Genomic DNA, 17,214 nt, shown 5'->3' with positions numbered 1-17,214 from the left:
CTGCATTTCAATTCATCTTTCTTTACTTCTGCCAATAATGTCTAACATTTGTTGAGCATCTACAATATTCCAAACACTGTCTTAGTTACTTGGCATACATCATTTCACTTAATATTCACACACTCCCATGAAGTCACCGTTACCATGCTTGTTTTACAGATAAAGACCTGAGGGCTCCCAGAAGTCAAATGATTGTCACAAGTTTCCAAAGCTGGTGGCATTGGCAGAGTCAGGCTACAAATACCTGTCTCTTTGATCTTTCCTCTGTGTTTTCTTGAAAGTTTCATCTGTTAAATGTCAATGTGACTATTCTAGACTAATTCTTATATAAATTCCAAGATTTAGAGTATTCTTTGATAATAAGCTTTAACTTTTAAAAAAAGGAGTCTAGTTCATATCCACTCTTATTTTCTCACAGTATTTGTTTTAATACTTCACAAAGTAGATGGTCTCCCAGGACCTCAGAGGATGTGACATTTGACTATCAGTCCTGTTGTCTGACCTGGCTGCAATTGTGTTTGAAATTGGCTCTCCAGCTGGGCTGGACCACAAATGGGAAACATGATTGTAGATGGTGAACTGCCACTGCTGGGATGTGAACCAGACATGAATGCTAAGCCAATAGTGTCCATGATTTACAGCCCAAGAACTGCCAAATTTTTTTTTTTTTGGATAGGCAGAGTGGACAGTGAGAGAGAGACAGAGAGAAAGGTCTTCCTTTTGCCATTGGTTCATCTTCCAATGGCCGCTGCGGCTGGCGCACCGCGCTGATCCGATGGCAGGAGCCAGGTGCTTCTCCTGGTCTCCCATGGGGTGCAGGGCCCAAGCACTTGGGCCATCCTCCACTGCACTCCCTGGCCACAGCAGAGGGCTGGCCTGGAAGAGGGGCAACCGGGACAGAATCCGGTGCCCCAACCGGGACTAGAACCCGGTGTGCCAGTGCTGCAAGGCAGAGGATTAGTATATTGAGCCACGGTGCCGGCTAAACTGCCAAATTAATAGCTAAACTAAGCTATAGCATCATAGGAAGATGTAGCTAGCTTCTCTGTTCAGTCAGTACAAACTCTTATATTGCACTGCGATAAATGCAGTCCTATTGCCCCATAAATGGAGATGCTATCAATTAGGAATCCCAGTTAGATTCTCAGTGGGCATTTCATGTCTGAACAGCATTGTGAGTCTCAGATTTGTGCTAATGCTGCTTGGTTTGGATTAGCCTTTAAAGTGAACATGCAGTTCATTAAGCCTGTAGAGTCTCCAACAGCAACTGCACTTCTTTCCATGAACTAAATAGATTTCTTGCATCTTATCTAGGACTGGATGAAAGGGATCCATAATGCCATACTAGAAATAAGCCTTGACTCTCTGAGGGACAAGAGCATATATAGTGAGTGTAAGAAATGAATATTATTAGTAATGAGCAAAACTTGAAAGGAAAATCTAAAGGTTTGGGAGCCATTTTTCTGTCTTTTTAAAGACATGTACCAAATGATTGTTTTATCTAATTTTTGCTTTGAAGATTCATTTCTTCAAGCTTGAGATAGACATTTAATATTTCACCATAGAGAAAACTCTGCATACCTTCTTCCTCATACATGTACTTGTTGCTTTGTCAACCATTTCCTTTGTGCGAGGGGCATTCTCTAGTTTCTATTATGCATCAGGCACTGGGCTTAAAACCAAGGAGTTATTCAACACAAAAACCAATGTCTGCCCTAAAGAATCTCATCATCTAGTGGGGGAAACAAATGCATAAATATAAAGTATAGCAGCCCAGTAGAAAATACACACATGTTGTATGAAGAGAATCCAGAGAGTAGCAAATATGGTGGCCCATAAAGGTTCTGAGAAGTTGAGTTGAGTTGTAAAAGAGGAGTAGTGTTTTTTGTTGTTGTTTTTTTTAAGATTTATTTATTTAGTTGAAAGGCAAAGTCACAGAGAGGCAGAGGCAGAGGCAGAGACGGAGAGAGAGAGGTCTACCATCTACTGATTCACTCCCCAGATGGTTGCAACAGTCAGAGCTGTGCTGATCCGAAGCCAGGAGACAAGAGCTTCTTCCAGATTTCCCAAGTGGGTGCAGGTACCCAAGGACTTTGACCATCTTCTACTGCTTTCCCAGGCCATAGCAGAGAGCTTGATCAGAAGTGGAGCTGCCGGGACATGAACCGATGCCAATATTGGATGCTGGTACTGTAGGTGGGAGCTTTACCCTCTACACTACAGCACTGGCCTAGAGGAGTAGTTATTAATTAAAAAAAAAAAAGTGCCAGCATCCCAGATTAACTCTGTATTAGAGGATTACTGCAGAGATAGAGAGCCCATTAGATTGCAAATATATGCAATAGAGGAAGTTATTGGGTTTTTAAAGTGAATATTTTTATAAGCAATATATCCAAATCATTTTTCTTAGGAATATATTCCTTGGAGTTAGAACATATTCCCTGGTACAATGCCACTATACACTCATATAGTAAAAGGTATACTGTTTAACCACATGGTACTTTATTAAAAATGATACTGTGGTTTGTGTGTGTCTACCAACTTTCATACCCTGAAGGCTTTGTCTGCACCATGGTGGTGGTGAGGTGGTGGAACTAGCAGAAGGAGATCAGCTCACTGGAGCCACTGCCCTCAGAAGAGACTAATGAGCTGTGATAGGAGAGCAAGACTAGCTCCTGAATCTCTCTGGCTTTTGTCTCTCTGTGTGATCTCTTCCACAACATGCTCCTGCCATTGTGATACCATCCACCTCATGTCCTCACCGGTGGTTGAATAGTGGGCCTACATTAATCAGCTTTTGTTGCTATAAAAAATTCCTGAAAGGAACAATCTAGGAAACAAGGGTTTATGTCAGCTCATAGCCTTGGAGGTTAAAAGTCCAAGATTATGCATCCTGAATGATCCGGCATCTAATAAGTCCCATGGATGCTGAGATGTGTGCAGAGAAATAATCACAGGGTGAGCCAGGACACAGAAAGACCAGGATTATGCTGCCAATAAGATTATCATGATTTGATCTTCGGGGCTCCAACCTAGCAACCTAATCCAATCTGATCACTTCCCAAGGCCTCACCTCAGACACCATAATTGGATCAAGCCAACACCCTGTTAACATCAATATCATAAGATTTTGGCCATTAAATATCTGCGTGAGTTAGAAAGCCAAGTCATGTTCAAACTATAGTATCAACTCAGTCTTGGACTTAAGCCTTCAAAACTGGGAGCTAAATAAATCTCTTTTTTTTATGAAGTACCCAGCCTCAAATATTTTGTTGTAGTGGCAGAAACTGGACTAATGTTAATGGACACCTCAATTTAAGAGTAGAATCACTGGGGTTGGATATCTTCAAAGACTAAAAAGTGAGAATCTAGAGAGAGATAAAATGAAGACTGGGCCAGCACCGCGCCTCAGTAGGCTAATCCTCCGTCTGCGGCGCTGGCACACCAGATTCTAGTCCCGGTCGGGGCGCCGGATTCTGTCCCAGTTGCTCCTCTTCCAGTCCAGCTCTGTGCTATGGCCAGGGAGTGCAGTGGAGGATGGCCCAAGTGCTTAGGCCCTGCCCCCTCATGGGAGACCAGGAGAAGCACCTGGCTCCTGCCTTCGGATCAGCACGGTGCGCTGGCCACAGCACACCGGCTGCAGCAGCCACTGGGGGGTGAACCAATGGCAAAGGAAGACCTTTCTCTCTGTCTCTCTCTCTCACTGTCCACTCTGCCTGTCAAAAAAAAAAAAAAAAAAAAAAAAAAAAGAATGGACTGAATATTGGAAAACCTTACCAAATGCCATGGAGCCTCCAGGATATCCATGGTGGTTACCAGCATACATCTTGAAGAAAGTGATCTTTAAAAAGTGTTACATAAGTGAGTTTGAAAGTAGTCACAGTGAGATTAAAATTAGCCAGATCTTTTCCATTGAAGTTGTAATTCTCTGTCATTAACTTCCAGAAGACTAGTCCCTGGAAAATTCAAGAAAATGTAATTCAGGATCTTTTGGGCAAGAAAAATAATTATCTAACCTTAAGACAAAAAAAAATGTGTTACTGGTTTTGATAAAATATCATTTGACTGCCTCATTATATACTTGCTCAAATTATGAAAGAGTTTTTCTTAAAAATTCAGAGGTGAAAATTGGCTATTATAGTTTGCCAGTAAGTGTATGTTTCAGTCCACAAATAATACAAGCATATTTCTCTGGATCCTTATGCAATGCATTTTCAGAAAGTAGAAATTTATGACAAAGAGTAATTTGGAGTAAACATAATCACAACCTAATTCTGAAAACATTTATGAAGGTTTATTGTTTTTACTAAGCTACTTTTTTTTCCCACCCTAAGTTTCATTGAGGTAGATGATGAATAAATGTTGTATATACTTATAGTGTACAATTTGATGTTTTGATCTCTGTATGCATTGTGAAATGATAAAATCAAGCTAATTGCTATGTTCTTCACCTCACATATCATTTTTGGTGGTGAAAACACTTAAGATCTACTCTCAGCAATTTTCAAGTAATTTTCAGTAATTTTTAAAAATATTTACTTATTTGAAACAGAGAGTGATGTGTGGTGGGGGAAAAGAGAGAGAGAGAAAGAGAGAGATAGGGATCTTTATAATGCTGATTCATTCTTCAAATGACTGCAATGGCTGGGGCAAGGTAAGACTGAAGCCAGGAGCTCAGAACTTCATCATTGTCTCCTACAAGGATGACTAGAGCCCATGTATTTGGGCCATCCTCTGCTGCTTTCCAAGGCACATTAGTAGGGAGCTGTATTGGAAGCAGAGCTGTCAGGACTCAAACTGGCACTCTGATACAGGATGCCAGCATTGCAAGCCACGGTTTTAACACAATGGGAACCATGCCAGCCCCATCCACCATTATTGACTATAGTCACCATGCTATCCAATAGCTTTCCAGAACTTACTCATCTTGTATAACTGAAATATTGTACCAATTGACCAATATCTGCCCCATTTTATCCCCATTGTTTTCCTCGGTATTTCAATCCTTGGCAACCAGCATTTTCTCTGCTTCTGTGAATTTCATATTTTCAGATTTCAGATATAATAATGCAGCATTTGTCTTTCTGTGCCTGGCTTATTTTGCAAAGTACAATGCTCTCCAGGTTCATACATGTAGTTACACATGACAGGTTTATTTTCTTTTTTTCAGGTAGAATATACAATATTCCATTGTGTATACAGATATTTTCTTTATACAATTCTTTATCTGTTCATACATTAATACACTCTTAGGTTGATTCCATATCTTGGCTATTATGAATAGAACTGCAGTTAACATGGAAGTATAAGTATCTCTTTGACACACTAATTTTCTTGGGTATATACACCAAAATTGGACAGGTCATATGGTGTATCCATTTTAAATTTTTGACAACTTCCATATTCTTTTCAATTTCATTGTGCAAAATTATGTAAATTTACATTCCCACCAATGGTGTGCAAGGACACCCTTTTTCCACTCTTCACTAAATTTGCTATCTTTTGTCTCTGAAAATATCCATTCTAAGCACAAAATCCAAGGTTTTCCAAGATCTCTTTGTGGTTCTAATTTTTACTTCCTGATGATTAGTGATTGTTGAGCATTTGTTTCATGTATCTATTGAACATTTATATGTCTTCTGAGAAATATGTATTCATGTCTTTTGTCCACTTATGTATTTTTTACATTAATCCCTTATCATTAGTTTGATTTGCAAAATTTTACTACAATTCGATAGGTTATCTCTTCTTTTTGTTGATTGTTTCCTACTGTAAGATTTTAGTATGATGCATTAATTGGAAATGAAAGTTTGGTTAATTCAAAGTTGATGTTTATTCACTTCATCAAAATGAGGGTTTAAATCTGGAAATAACCAGTCAGTTGTACACACTGATTGGTTAAGTTTTTATACTTTTCTTACACAGTTTGTAGACACATTGATTCAGTTTAAATAATACAGATTTATGAAAAACTCAAATATCACATTGAAAAGCAGATATGCCTGGAGCCTGGATTTATAAAAGCTAGTTTAGGTCATGCATCACTGGATGTGACATTGTTCTGAGGCATGCTAGAGAGCTATGGGATTTGATCTTGCATTGGGGTGAGCCTGGAGGATTGTCTATGGATGCTGGCCTGGAGCATGAGGCTTCCAGCCTGGCATCAAGTTTCACTGGGGCTGGGCTGTGGTGTGCTCACTTCATTCTGCTTTCTCTAGGCAAGGATATCTCTCCTCGCTCTGCTGCTGGGGCATGGAGGAAGGGAGAGATGATACGTGAAGCTATACATCCTTTCTCCATGCATCTTCTCATGTTTCTGTCCTACATCCAAGTGCTATAACCTCTCACCTAGATTCCTTGGATCTTGTGATTGTAATTTTGTGTATATATAGATAGATGTTTCAGCAAAACAACTAACACTAGAAGTCTTATTCCACTATTTTGTTGATTTCACTCATGATTTGTTCAATCTTATATTTCCTGTCTCATACTTTTTGAAAACCCAAGCAAGACCTTTAGTTTATTTTGGTAATACATAAAATAAAATAGATTTTTTTTTTTACTTACTCATCATCAAAAAGTATGACTAATCATCTAGCCCTTAAAATGATTTACAGCCAAGGTTTGAGCTATTCAAGAAAATTATGATGTATTATTTCTTTAAAGATTTATTTTATTTATTTGAAAGGCAGAGTTACAGAGAGAGGTAGAGACAGAGCTTCCATCCACTGATTCATTCCCAAATGGCTGCAATGGTCAGAGCTGAGCTGATCCTAAGCCAGGAGCCAGGAGTTTCTTCCAGGTCTCCCACATGGGTGCAAGGGCCCAAGCATTTGGGGCATCTTCCAATGCTTTCCCAGACACATTAGCAGGGAGGTAAACTGGAAATGGAGCAGCCAGGATTTGAACTGACACCCACATGGGATGCTGATGCTGCAGATCAGGGCTTTAACCCACTGTACCACAGTGTTGGCCCCTATGATACATTATTTTAAACTACTATTAAAGTAATGTATTTAGTGGAATCCTTGCCAAGCCATTCATCCAAATTACCTTCTTATTTATGTTTTCCAAGTTACATGGAAAGCAACAATAGTTTCTTTTGCCTTTGAAAGATCTTGTCTTTGTGTAAGCATGAAAGAGAATGAGGAATTTAAGAATATAAATCAAAATGTGGCCAGCACCACGGCTCAATAGGCTAATCCTCCACCTTTCGGCGCCGGCACATAGGGTTCTAGTCCCGGTCGGGGCGCCAGATTCTGTCCCAGTTGCTCCTCTTCCAGTCCAGCTCTGTGCTGTGGCCCAGGAGTGCAGTGGAGGATGGCCGGAGTCCTTGGGCACTGCACCCTATGGGAGACCAGGATAAGCACCTGGCTCCTGCCTTCGCATCAGCACAGTGCACCGTGCACAGTGCACAGTGCACCGGCCGCAGTGGTTCACCCTCCAACGGCAAAGGATGACCTTTCTCTCTGTCTCTCACTCTCACTGTTCACTCTGTCAAAAAAATAAATAAATAAAAAATAAATAAATCAATTAAAGTATATATACTGTGTGGCTGGGGTGACCATGTTGAAATAGAACATTTACTTAATGAACTAGATCTACCTTTAGTCATACCAGTAATCAGGTGATGTGGAAATTTTAGCTGTGAAACCTATCATTTTTCTACTTAAAGCCTTTAGTAGCTTTCTATGAGATGGAGAATAAATCCCAAACATCCTTGCCATGAACCACGTGTATGACATGTACACAGAGAAAAGAAGTCTCTTTTCTGTTTTTTATTTTCTTCATAGTCCTCAAAATAATATGTACTTACCATTCTTATTTGTGTATTCATACACTATCTACTTGTCTACCAGAACGGATATTCCATGAGAGCAGGGAGATGGTCCTAATCACCTCTGTGTGTCTAAAGTCTACCATAGTGCATCTGTTGAATATCATTCAAGGAAACACTTTCCTTGAAACTGACACACCAATACTAGAAGCCAGATTTTTGCTAGCTACATTCTTTTTTCATCAAACATTTTATTAAGCATCTTCTAAACAAATTTGAGACGGATGGGTATATCAAGGCATGAATCAGGTCCCTGGTGTCAAAGAATTATTGTCTATTCAAAGATAAATAATATGTCCTGTTACTGATCTGTTAGAGTTTAATATAATACAGTAGCAGAAATATGTATATATATTTATATTTAGCATATATATATAGCATCTTGCTCAATGAAAATTAATCTGTTGAATTGGTTCACAATAAAAATATTTCCTGTTCAAGTAAGCATGGGAAAGTTAACTACTCTTGCATATTTTAGATGACCATAATGAATTCTCTGAGAAATCACTATGGCATAGTACGTTAATCCTCCTCCTGAGACACCTGCATTACATATGGACGCTGGTTCAAGACCCAGCTGCTCCTCTTCCGATCCAGCTCTCTGCCATGGCCTGGGAAAGCAGTGGAAGATGGCCCAAGTGCTTGGGCCCCTGCACCTGCATTGGTGAACCAGAGGAACCTCCTGGCTCCTAGCTTCAGATCTGTCCAGCCCCAGCTATTTCAGCCATTTGGGGAATGAACCATTTGGGGATGGAAGACCTTTATCTCTATCTTTCTCTCTCACTGTCTGTAACTCTTACCTGCCAAATAAATAAATAAAAATCTTTAAAAATAAAAAAAAAACTTTTGTTATTAACACACATTAACATCCTCAAAAGTGCTGTTGTAAGGGAGCTCATTTAAGAAAAATTACTTTTTTTCAATAATAAGAGCTGTCACTGAGATCATAGAGAAAGATTTCATGGAAAAGGTAGTAGCTAGGATAGAGTATGAGAAACAGAACAAATCTTAATCAGTCAGGTAGTCAAGATCACGGTTATCTTGGCATGAAAGATAGGAAATAACTGAGGTCGTAACCAGTGCTTTCATATGACAGAAAATGGGAAGAGTATTAATTATCCACATTGGTCTTTCAAACATTAATATTAATTTTTAAGCAGTATGTTTGAGTGGTTTTAAATAGCAGAATAAATAAGATGTGGCATTTGCTCTGAAGGAGGCTCAAAATCCACTGGGACATATGGAAATAATGGAATACTTATATCAATTTCTCTATCTTTCATGTGAACCACAGATAATCAAACAAAAATTAACCCTTATTTTTTGTTCTCATTATTTTGAACTCAATTTTTAATGATGGAGCTTACATTCAATAAAATGTAGTAGTGATTCATTTTACATATTTAAATATATGTATCATGTAACTATCACCACAATAAGCATACGAAAAATTTTCATCACTTCAAAAGTATCCCGTATTAACCTTTGCAGGGAATCCCTCTGTTGTGCTTTCCATAATTATAGATTGGATTTCTGTTTTCTAGAATGTCATAAAAATTAAATAATTCTACATCTAATCATTTGTCTGGCTTCTTTTATTTGGCAGAATGGTTTTTAAACTTACCTATATTGTGGCATGTATTAATAGCCTTTTATAACTAAATGGTATTTTATTGTCGGGTAAATACCACAGAGTGGAATTGTTAGGTCATTTGATAAATATGCACTTAACCTTGTGAGATACTTCCATATTGTCTTCTAGAGTTGTATGACTTTATAATAGTCTCACCCAATATATGAGTGTACCTGGTCCTCTATCCTCCTGTCAAAACTTGGAATTTTCAGTTAAGAAATCTTTTGGTACTTTGGTATCTAAACTGATTAGGTCTATTGTTTTTTCAATTGGTTTTGTTGTTGTTGTTATATTTTTTGTTAGTGTTTCTTGTTTGGTATCAGAGTAATACTGGCTTATAAAGTGAGTTAAGAAGCATTCCATCCCAACAGTTTTCCATGAGAGTTTGTGTAGGATTAGAATAATTTCTTAGGTAAACATCCAAGATAATTTACCAGCCCAGCTAAAATGGCTGGCTCATTTCCATTGCCAAAAAATTTCATTTATGAATTCAATTTTAAAATTTTTAATAGCTTTCTTAAGTTTTCCATTACTGCTTGAATCAATTTTAATTTCCCTATAAACTGATACATGAATTATATTTGCATTTTAAAGCAAAATGTCAGATATATTTGCAAAAATTATCCATAATATTCCCTACTGATTTGCCGCCTCACATTTGTTTGACGAGAGATTTGTCAATTTTATTGATCTTTCTTAAAAATAACTTTTGTTTTAGTGATTATCTTCATTGTTTATTTTTTATATCAATGTCATGTTTATAATTTCCCTCTATTTACTTTATGGTCTTCTTTCTCTGCTTTATAAATTTGTGATTTTCATTCTTTTCTGGCATAAGCACTTAAAACTGTACAATTCTCTAAATGGTGATTTAGTTTTCTCTTACACATTTTAACAGTGTTTTCATTTATTTAAAAATATTTTCTAATTTCCTTGGTGTACATTATTTGAGTCATGAATATCTTATAATTGTGTTGTTATATTTCTAAAATTATGGAATTTTCAGACTTTGTTTTTATTTTGCATTCTAATATAATTCTATTTGATCAAAATATATGTAATATATACCTGCAGTGATTTTTATATTTATTGGTACTTGAGTTTTGACCAGACTTATAACTGCCAAAACTGGGAAGCAACCAGTATGTCCTTTGTTAGGTCAATTTATAAACCATGGAATACCTGGAAAATATAATTTATTCAGCACTAAAATTAAGAAATGAGCTCTGAAACTAGAAAAGGACATGGAGAAAATTCATATTACTAAGTGAAAGAAATCAATTAAAAAGGACCAGTGTTGTAGTGTAGTGTTTAAAGCTGCCATTTGTAATGCCAGCATCCCATAGGAGCACCAGTTTAAGACCTGGCTGCTCAACTTCCAATCCAGCTCCCTGCGAATGGCTTGGAGGTTCTAGCCAGAGCAATAGGGTAAGAAAATAAATAAGACATCCAGACTGGAAAAGCAGGAAGTAAGATATCTGTTTGCAGATGACATGATCTGGCACATAGAGAATCCAAAAGAATATATTTTTAAAATATTGGAACTAATGAAGGACTTTAGCAAAACTGTGGGATACAAGGTCAGCACAAAAAATCAATTGTATTTCCATATTCTAGAAATGAACAATCCAGAAAGGACATTGCAAAGCAATACCATTCAAAATAGCAGCAAAAATAATAAAATGCAAAGGAACAAATTTAGCAAAGTACAAAACTTACATAGTGGAAAATATGAAATATGAAATAAAGATCCAAATAAGTGCAAAGACTCACATGTGTATTGTCATGCATTACTTTTATTTTCATTAAGAAACTATAGAAGGATTCTCAAAAAAAAAAAAAAAGCTCATGAAAGCATGAAATATTTGTGTATAGTAGAGTTTGGGTTGAAATAGTGTAAATATGGAACCAGGGCAATTTTATATATACTGTTAAAATTTTTCTACTCTGCCTTATTTTATTAAAACAGGAGGGAGTGACAGGGATGAAAATTTTGTGACCCCACCCTAGCAGCCTGTATGTAAGGTAGATAACATAAGACTCATAGAGTCAGATCAGAATAATGTACTTCATAAACTGTCAGATAAGCTATGCAGAAGTACTGCTGACAAGATATGTGACTTTCTACGACTTTGAACTTTCAGGAATTTGAGTAAGATTTATTAAAACAGGAGCACGAAAGGGAAGAAAGAGGCAGTCTTACATAATTATGATGGTGTTTGAACTTGCCTGTTCCCATTCCCAGGACAACTGCAGGATGACCTCCCCCGTGTCTCTCAAGTCTGCCTTTTCCTCATTCGGAGACTGCGTGTCCAAAGGCAGAGACAGCTAGATGAAGTACTAAGCTTTGTCTAAGGATGATCCTACTTCTTACAGGAGTAGACAAGGTGGGGAGAAAAGGAGGAAAAGTGCAGAGCTCTCTGGAGGAGTTCTTGCTGAATATGATGGAAGGAAATCTATTTCTAGGAAAAGTGACATTGAGCTAATTCCTTGTTGACTTTGATCACATTTAAATTTGTTCAGATCACAAAAATGGAAAAGCTTTGCTTGAATGAGTTTCATATGAAAGTGACAAGGGACATTCAGGGGTCTTTCACATCTTTGCATGAAAAATCCAGTGCCCTCTCTACTTTTCTTTGTCTACCCTTCCACTCTATATATCTTTCTCAACTGAAAGAATTATAAATTATCACTGTTTAATTGCTTTCAGAGATGGACCCCTGCACAGGTGGGAATGGATGTGCTCACATATGTCAGAGTGAGAATGGCGTGGCCAGGTGTGCCTGCCACCCAGGGCACCAGCTGTCTGAAAACAAAAAGTCCTGTGAAGGTAGGAAGCTGAAAATGATGAATTGTGTAATTGTTTGAAATTTTGTGGTAATTCAGTTTTGAATAGCCAGAGCAGCTAGGAGAAAAGGTGTTTTCATTTATGCTTGGAAAAAGAACATTTAAATTCTTATTTGATCATTCTGAAAGCTATTTTTGTTATAATATAAAAACTCAGTGAAATTCTCAGTTACAATAGAAAAAAAATGACTTAGTATAGTTTCAGAATTAATGCTTTGCTTTCTGTTTCATTCTGAAGTGAATTCCAGAATTAATATTTCAAAACCTTCTATAACCACACAGGGAGCTTTTTATTGCAGGCTACAGAAGGTTGGGATAACCTTTGAAAAGCAACTATGTGCAAATGAGTACTCTCAGAAGTTAGGAATAATTAAAACAAAAAAGAAAGAAACTTATAAATACAAGGTTACACATTTCTGTTTCCTAGAAATGGCAAAACAGACATACTTCAATTCAAAGATGAAAGTGATAAATCATTCTATGACCAGGGCTGATAAATGAAGTCAATCCCGTGGGACACGCTTTGTTTTAATAACTTCTGAGAAATCACAGAATCCTTCATTTTTATCATGACATTTTCATGAAATGAGAAATAGTTTATTTGGATTAATTATGAAAATACAAAAATGTTTCCTGGCTTTGGGGACTGATAAGCTATTTGAAAAATTGAAAAAGAATTAGACATAAAATGTAGTGCTATGAGGTGGGCATTGGCACAGTGGTTAAGATGCCATTTGGGATGCCCACATCTTTTATCAGAGTGCCTGTGTTTGAGTTCCAGTTCTGCTTCGAATTACAGCTTCTGCTATTGTGCAGCCTGGGAGGCAGCAAGTGATGGCTCAACTAGTTGTGTCCCTGTCACTCACATAGGAGATTCAGATGGAGTTCCAGACTCCTAGCTTCAGTCTGACCTAGCTCTAGCTCCCTGGCTGTTGCAAGGATTTCAGGAGTGAACTAGTAAATAGAAGATCTCTCTCTCTCTCTCCCTCTCCCCCTCCCTCCCTCCCTCCCTCTGCCTTCCCAATAAAAATAGACAATTTAATGTTTAAGAAATTAGTGTTTTTCTTCTTTAAGCCAAAAGAGGATTACATTTTCTGTGGATCTTTTGTTAAAATATGATTTTTAAAAGATTTATTTATTTGAAAGGCAGAGAAAAATTGAGAGAGAGGGAGAGGATGAGATGGAGAGAGAGAGAGAGAGAGAGAGAGAGAGAGAGAGAGAGAGATCTTTTATTCACTGGTTCACTCCTCTAATGACTGCAAAACCAGGGTTGGGCCAGGCTGAAACTAGGAAACTGGGATTCCATCCATAGTCCTTTGTGGGTGGCAGGGATGCAAGTACTTGGGCCATATTCTGCTTTCCCAGGTGAAATAGCACAGAACTAGATCAGAAGTGGAGCACACAGGGTGGCACAGCAGGGTAAGCCGCTGCCTATAGTGCCAGCAATCCCTTATGGGTGCCGGTTCGAGACCCAGCTGCACCACTTCAGATCCAGCTCCCTGCTAATGTGCCTGGGGAAGCAGCAGAGGATTGCCCAAGTACTTGGGTCCCTGTACCCACATAGGAAATCTCAAAGAAGCTCCAAGCTCCTGGTTTCAGCCTGGCCCAGCTCTGGCTGTTGCGGCCATTTAGGGACCAGCAGATGGAAGATTCTCTCTCTCTCTCTCTCTGATTCTACCTTTCAAATAAATAAATAAATCTTCAGAAAAAGAAAAAAAAAGTGGAGCAGCTGAGACTCGTTCTGGCACTCAGATGCTAGCATCACGAGCAGTGACTTAACCTGCTATGCCACAGGCTGGCCCCATAGCATGATTCTAATAGAACATTTCTGCTTTGATTCTGTTTCTGGAGTCCTGGCTCATCTCTTGACCCAGAATTGAAGAATATGAAGGCTCTTCAAACAAATTAATGGAAAGGCATATTGGGAAAAATTATGCATAAATTTCAGAGTTTTTAGACACCAAAATAAACATCATTTATTCCATTTCCATGAAATTATTGAAGTCATCTCATAGATTAGACACATACCTATATACCTATATCCAAGTAATTCATTTTACTATCTGATACTTTGTTCCTAGAAAATACATCCCCCAAATTTCTGCTCAAATCGTGCTTAAAAATTATTTACTTGTCTGAAAGTCAGAACTACAGAAGCAGAGGGAGAGAGAGGTCTTCCGTCTACTGGTCATTCCACAGTGACCACAATGGCCAGGGGTGCACCAGGCCGAAGCCAGGAGCCAGGAGCTCCATCTAGATCTCCTACATGTGCGCAGGGCCCCAACGGCTCGGGGCATCTTCCACTGTTTTCCCAGGCCATTAGCAGGGAGCTCGTTAGGAAGTGGAACAGACAGGAAGTGAACTGGCGCCCATATGGGATGCTGGCATCACAGACCATGGCAACTTTACCCACTATACCAAAACACCTGCCCCTCAAATAGCATTTTCAAAATACATTAAAAGAATAAGCAGTTATTTTAGGTGCTCTGATAGGGTGACATGTAGGACATGCAAGCAATAAATACTAGCCACAAAGAAGATGATGCCACCCATCCATTTAAAGAAAAGACTTGGACATTATGGCACTGCCATATTGGGGTGCCTAGGATTGAGTTCTGCCCCACTTCTAATCCAGCTTCTTGCTAATGCACCTAGGAGGCAATAAATAATGGTTCTAGTGATTGGGTCCTTGCCATCTACATGGGAGACCTAGCTTCAGTTCCTGGCTCCTGGCTTTGACCTGACCCAGTCCTAGCTGTTATGGGCATTTGGGGAGTGAACCAATGAATAGAATCTCTCTCTCTCTATCCCTCCCTCCCTCCCTCTACCTCCACTTCATCTCTCTCCCTATCTTCTTCTCTTCTTTTCAAATAAATAAATAAAACCTTTAAATACATAAGTAAACAAAAATGAGGAGAAGGGGCAAAGATTATCTAACCCACAGAACTGAAGTCACACTAAATAGCACTGTCAGTGTTGAGAGACAGAAGGTACCAGTATTTGAATAGCACTGCCAAGTAAAAGTTATATACAAAGTAAACCTTGGGTTGTTATATATGAAGGCCCAGATTTGCTTTGTTTATGGCCATATACACTGCCTAATTTAAATCGTGAAGATGCCATTTTTGGTTAGCAATGTGCTAGATATTTCTAAAGACATTACAATTACTTTAACCCATCTCACTAAAGTGCAAATTTGTCCCATGTTTTATTTTCTTTTCTCTTTTTCCCAAAAAATAAATACTAGCATGTTCTAATAGATAGAAGTGTATAAGAGCATATGCCCAACACTTCAGGTAATATCATAGCAGTTGGTTTATTTACAAACGTCCCTTCGCAGAAAGAATATGGAACATCTGTGGTATTTACTGTGACGATGTCTGGGGTTACATGAGAGGAGGTTAGTTCATTTTTGGAATGTGCAAAGAAGTCTTCCTGAGAGCTGCCAAACCATAGTTGCTCCGTGTGGTCTTTCTGCAGATGTAAATGAATGTGTGGAAGGGCTTGCTCACTGTGGCCATCGCTGTGTGAACTCACTGGGATCTTTCACTTGTGCCTGCCACCCTGGCTTTGAGCTGGGAGCTGATGGAAGACAGTGTTATAGTAAGTAACAACAATCACAGCCCAGGAAATGTGTAATATTTTACGAGTAGTAAACCGGAGTAATAAATAAACCAAAAAACAACATTGAAGATCTTGCCTGGAGCAGAAGCTTCCTAAGAATTTTCCACTAGGGTGGCTTGCGCCGCAGCTCAATAGGCTAATCCTCTGCCTGCAGCGCCAGCACCCCAGGTTCTGGTCCCGGTCAGGGCGCTGGGTTCTGTCCTGGTTGCTCCTCTTCCAGGCCAGCTCTCTGCTGTGGCCAGGGAGTGCAGTGGAGGATGGCCCAACTGCTTGGGCCCTGCACCTGCATGGGAGACCAGGAGAAGCACCTGGCTCCTGGCTTCGGATCAGCGCCATGCGCCAGCCACAGCGGCCATTGGAGGGTGAACCAACGGAAAAGGAAGATCTTTCTCTCTGTCTCTCTCTCTCACTGTCCACTCTGCCTGTCCAAAAAAAAAAAAAAAAAAAAAAAAAAGAATTTTCCACTAGGGCAGGGTGGCAGTGGGGACTCAGAAGTCCAAGTCCTGTGTTGTATAGCCCAGGAAACAGAGGCTCAGAGTCCACAGGAAATGGGTTGCATGGTGATACACAGTGGGGTCAGCAAGGGATGGCTCCTGCCCTCTGACTTGGGGCTCTTCTCTTTGAAGTGGTGAAGAGTCTGCCTTCCTTTTTCACCTCTCCCATAGAAAATGTATAGAATACTAAATAATCCCAATGTAAAACTCAAGGAAAGAACTTGGGAGGAATGAAGGCACCATGAGTACAAGGAGCAGCTCTGGCTTGTCGTGCCTAGCCTGGCACATCTCGTGAGTGTCTTCCCATGCTGGCCTTTCTCTCCCCTTCCTCTGTTGCTACTCACTGTGCCTCTCTGAGTGGCTCCTCCGACTTTGCCTTCTCTTCTACCCTCTCATCCCTTTACCTCTTGTTTTCAAAACAATATGGTCCTTGTCTTCTAACTTTAGAGTCCTTTTCATCCAGGCTCAGTTATGCAATTTAAAATCTCTCATTAGGGAGAAAGTAAAAGGTTAACATGCTGAGCTGTCACTGCTGTTGCTGAAGTTTCCTACTCTCATGTCTTCCCAGAGGTCTATTACTAAACTCTGTAGCTGAATACATTTCTTGCTTTACTAAGCTTCAGACTATCTGATAAATACTATCAGTACTTCCTGTTCTCACCCATCTCCTTCTTCCCCTCTTTTTCAAATTTCAGAAGTGTTCTTATTTCTTCCGATTTCTTATTTCTCCATCTCTGCTTCCTATTCAGTCTTAGTACATCAGTAATTCGGTTTTCTTC

The 17,214-nt window shown here is 39.1% G+C and overlaps 1 protein-coding gene across 4 annotated transcripts in view; it reads left to right on the top strand.

Annotated features, from left to right (window-relative positions):
- LOC108175368 (EGF-like and EMI domain-containing protein 1) overlaps positions 1–17,214 on the top strand; it is a 707,491-nt gene that overhangs the window by 552,694 nt on the left and 137,583 nt on the right. For all 4 annotated transcript variants that reach the window (XM_070072572.1, XM_070072574.1, XM_051818765.2 and 1 more), the window contains 2 exons: positions 12,181–12,300; positions 15,798–15,920. In XM_070072572.1, the coding sequence (XP_069928673.1) occupies positions 12,181–12,300; positions 15,798–15,920 (243 nt within the window). The remainder of the gene's footprint in view (positions 1–12,180; positions 12,301–15,797; positions 15,921–17,214) is intronic.

This window comes from Oryctolagus cuniculus, chromosome 4 (assembly GCF_964237555.1).
Source record: "Oryctolagus cuniculus chromosome 4, mOryCun1.1, whole genome shotgun sequence".
NCBI lineage: Eukaryota > Metazoa > Chordata > Mammalia > Lagomorpha > Leporidae > Oryctolagus > Oryctolagus cuniculus.
The sequence above is the reverse complement of the archived record's forward strand: the minus strand, read 5'-3'. Positions and strand labels throughout refer to the sequence as shown.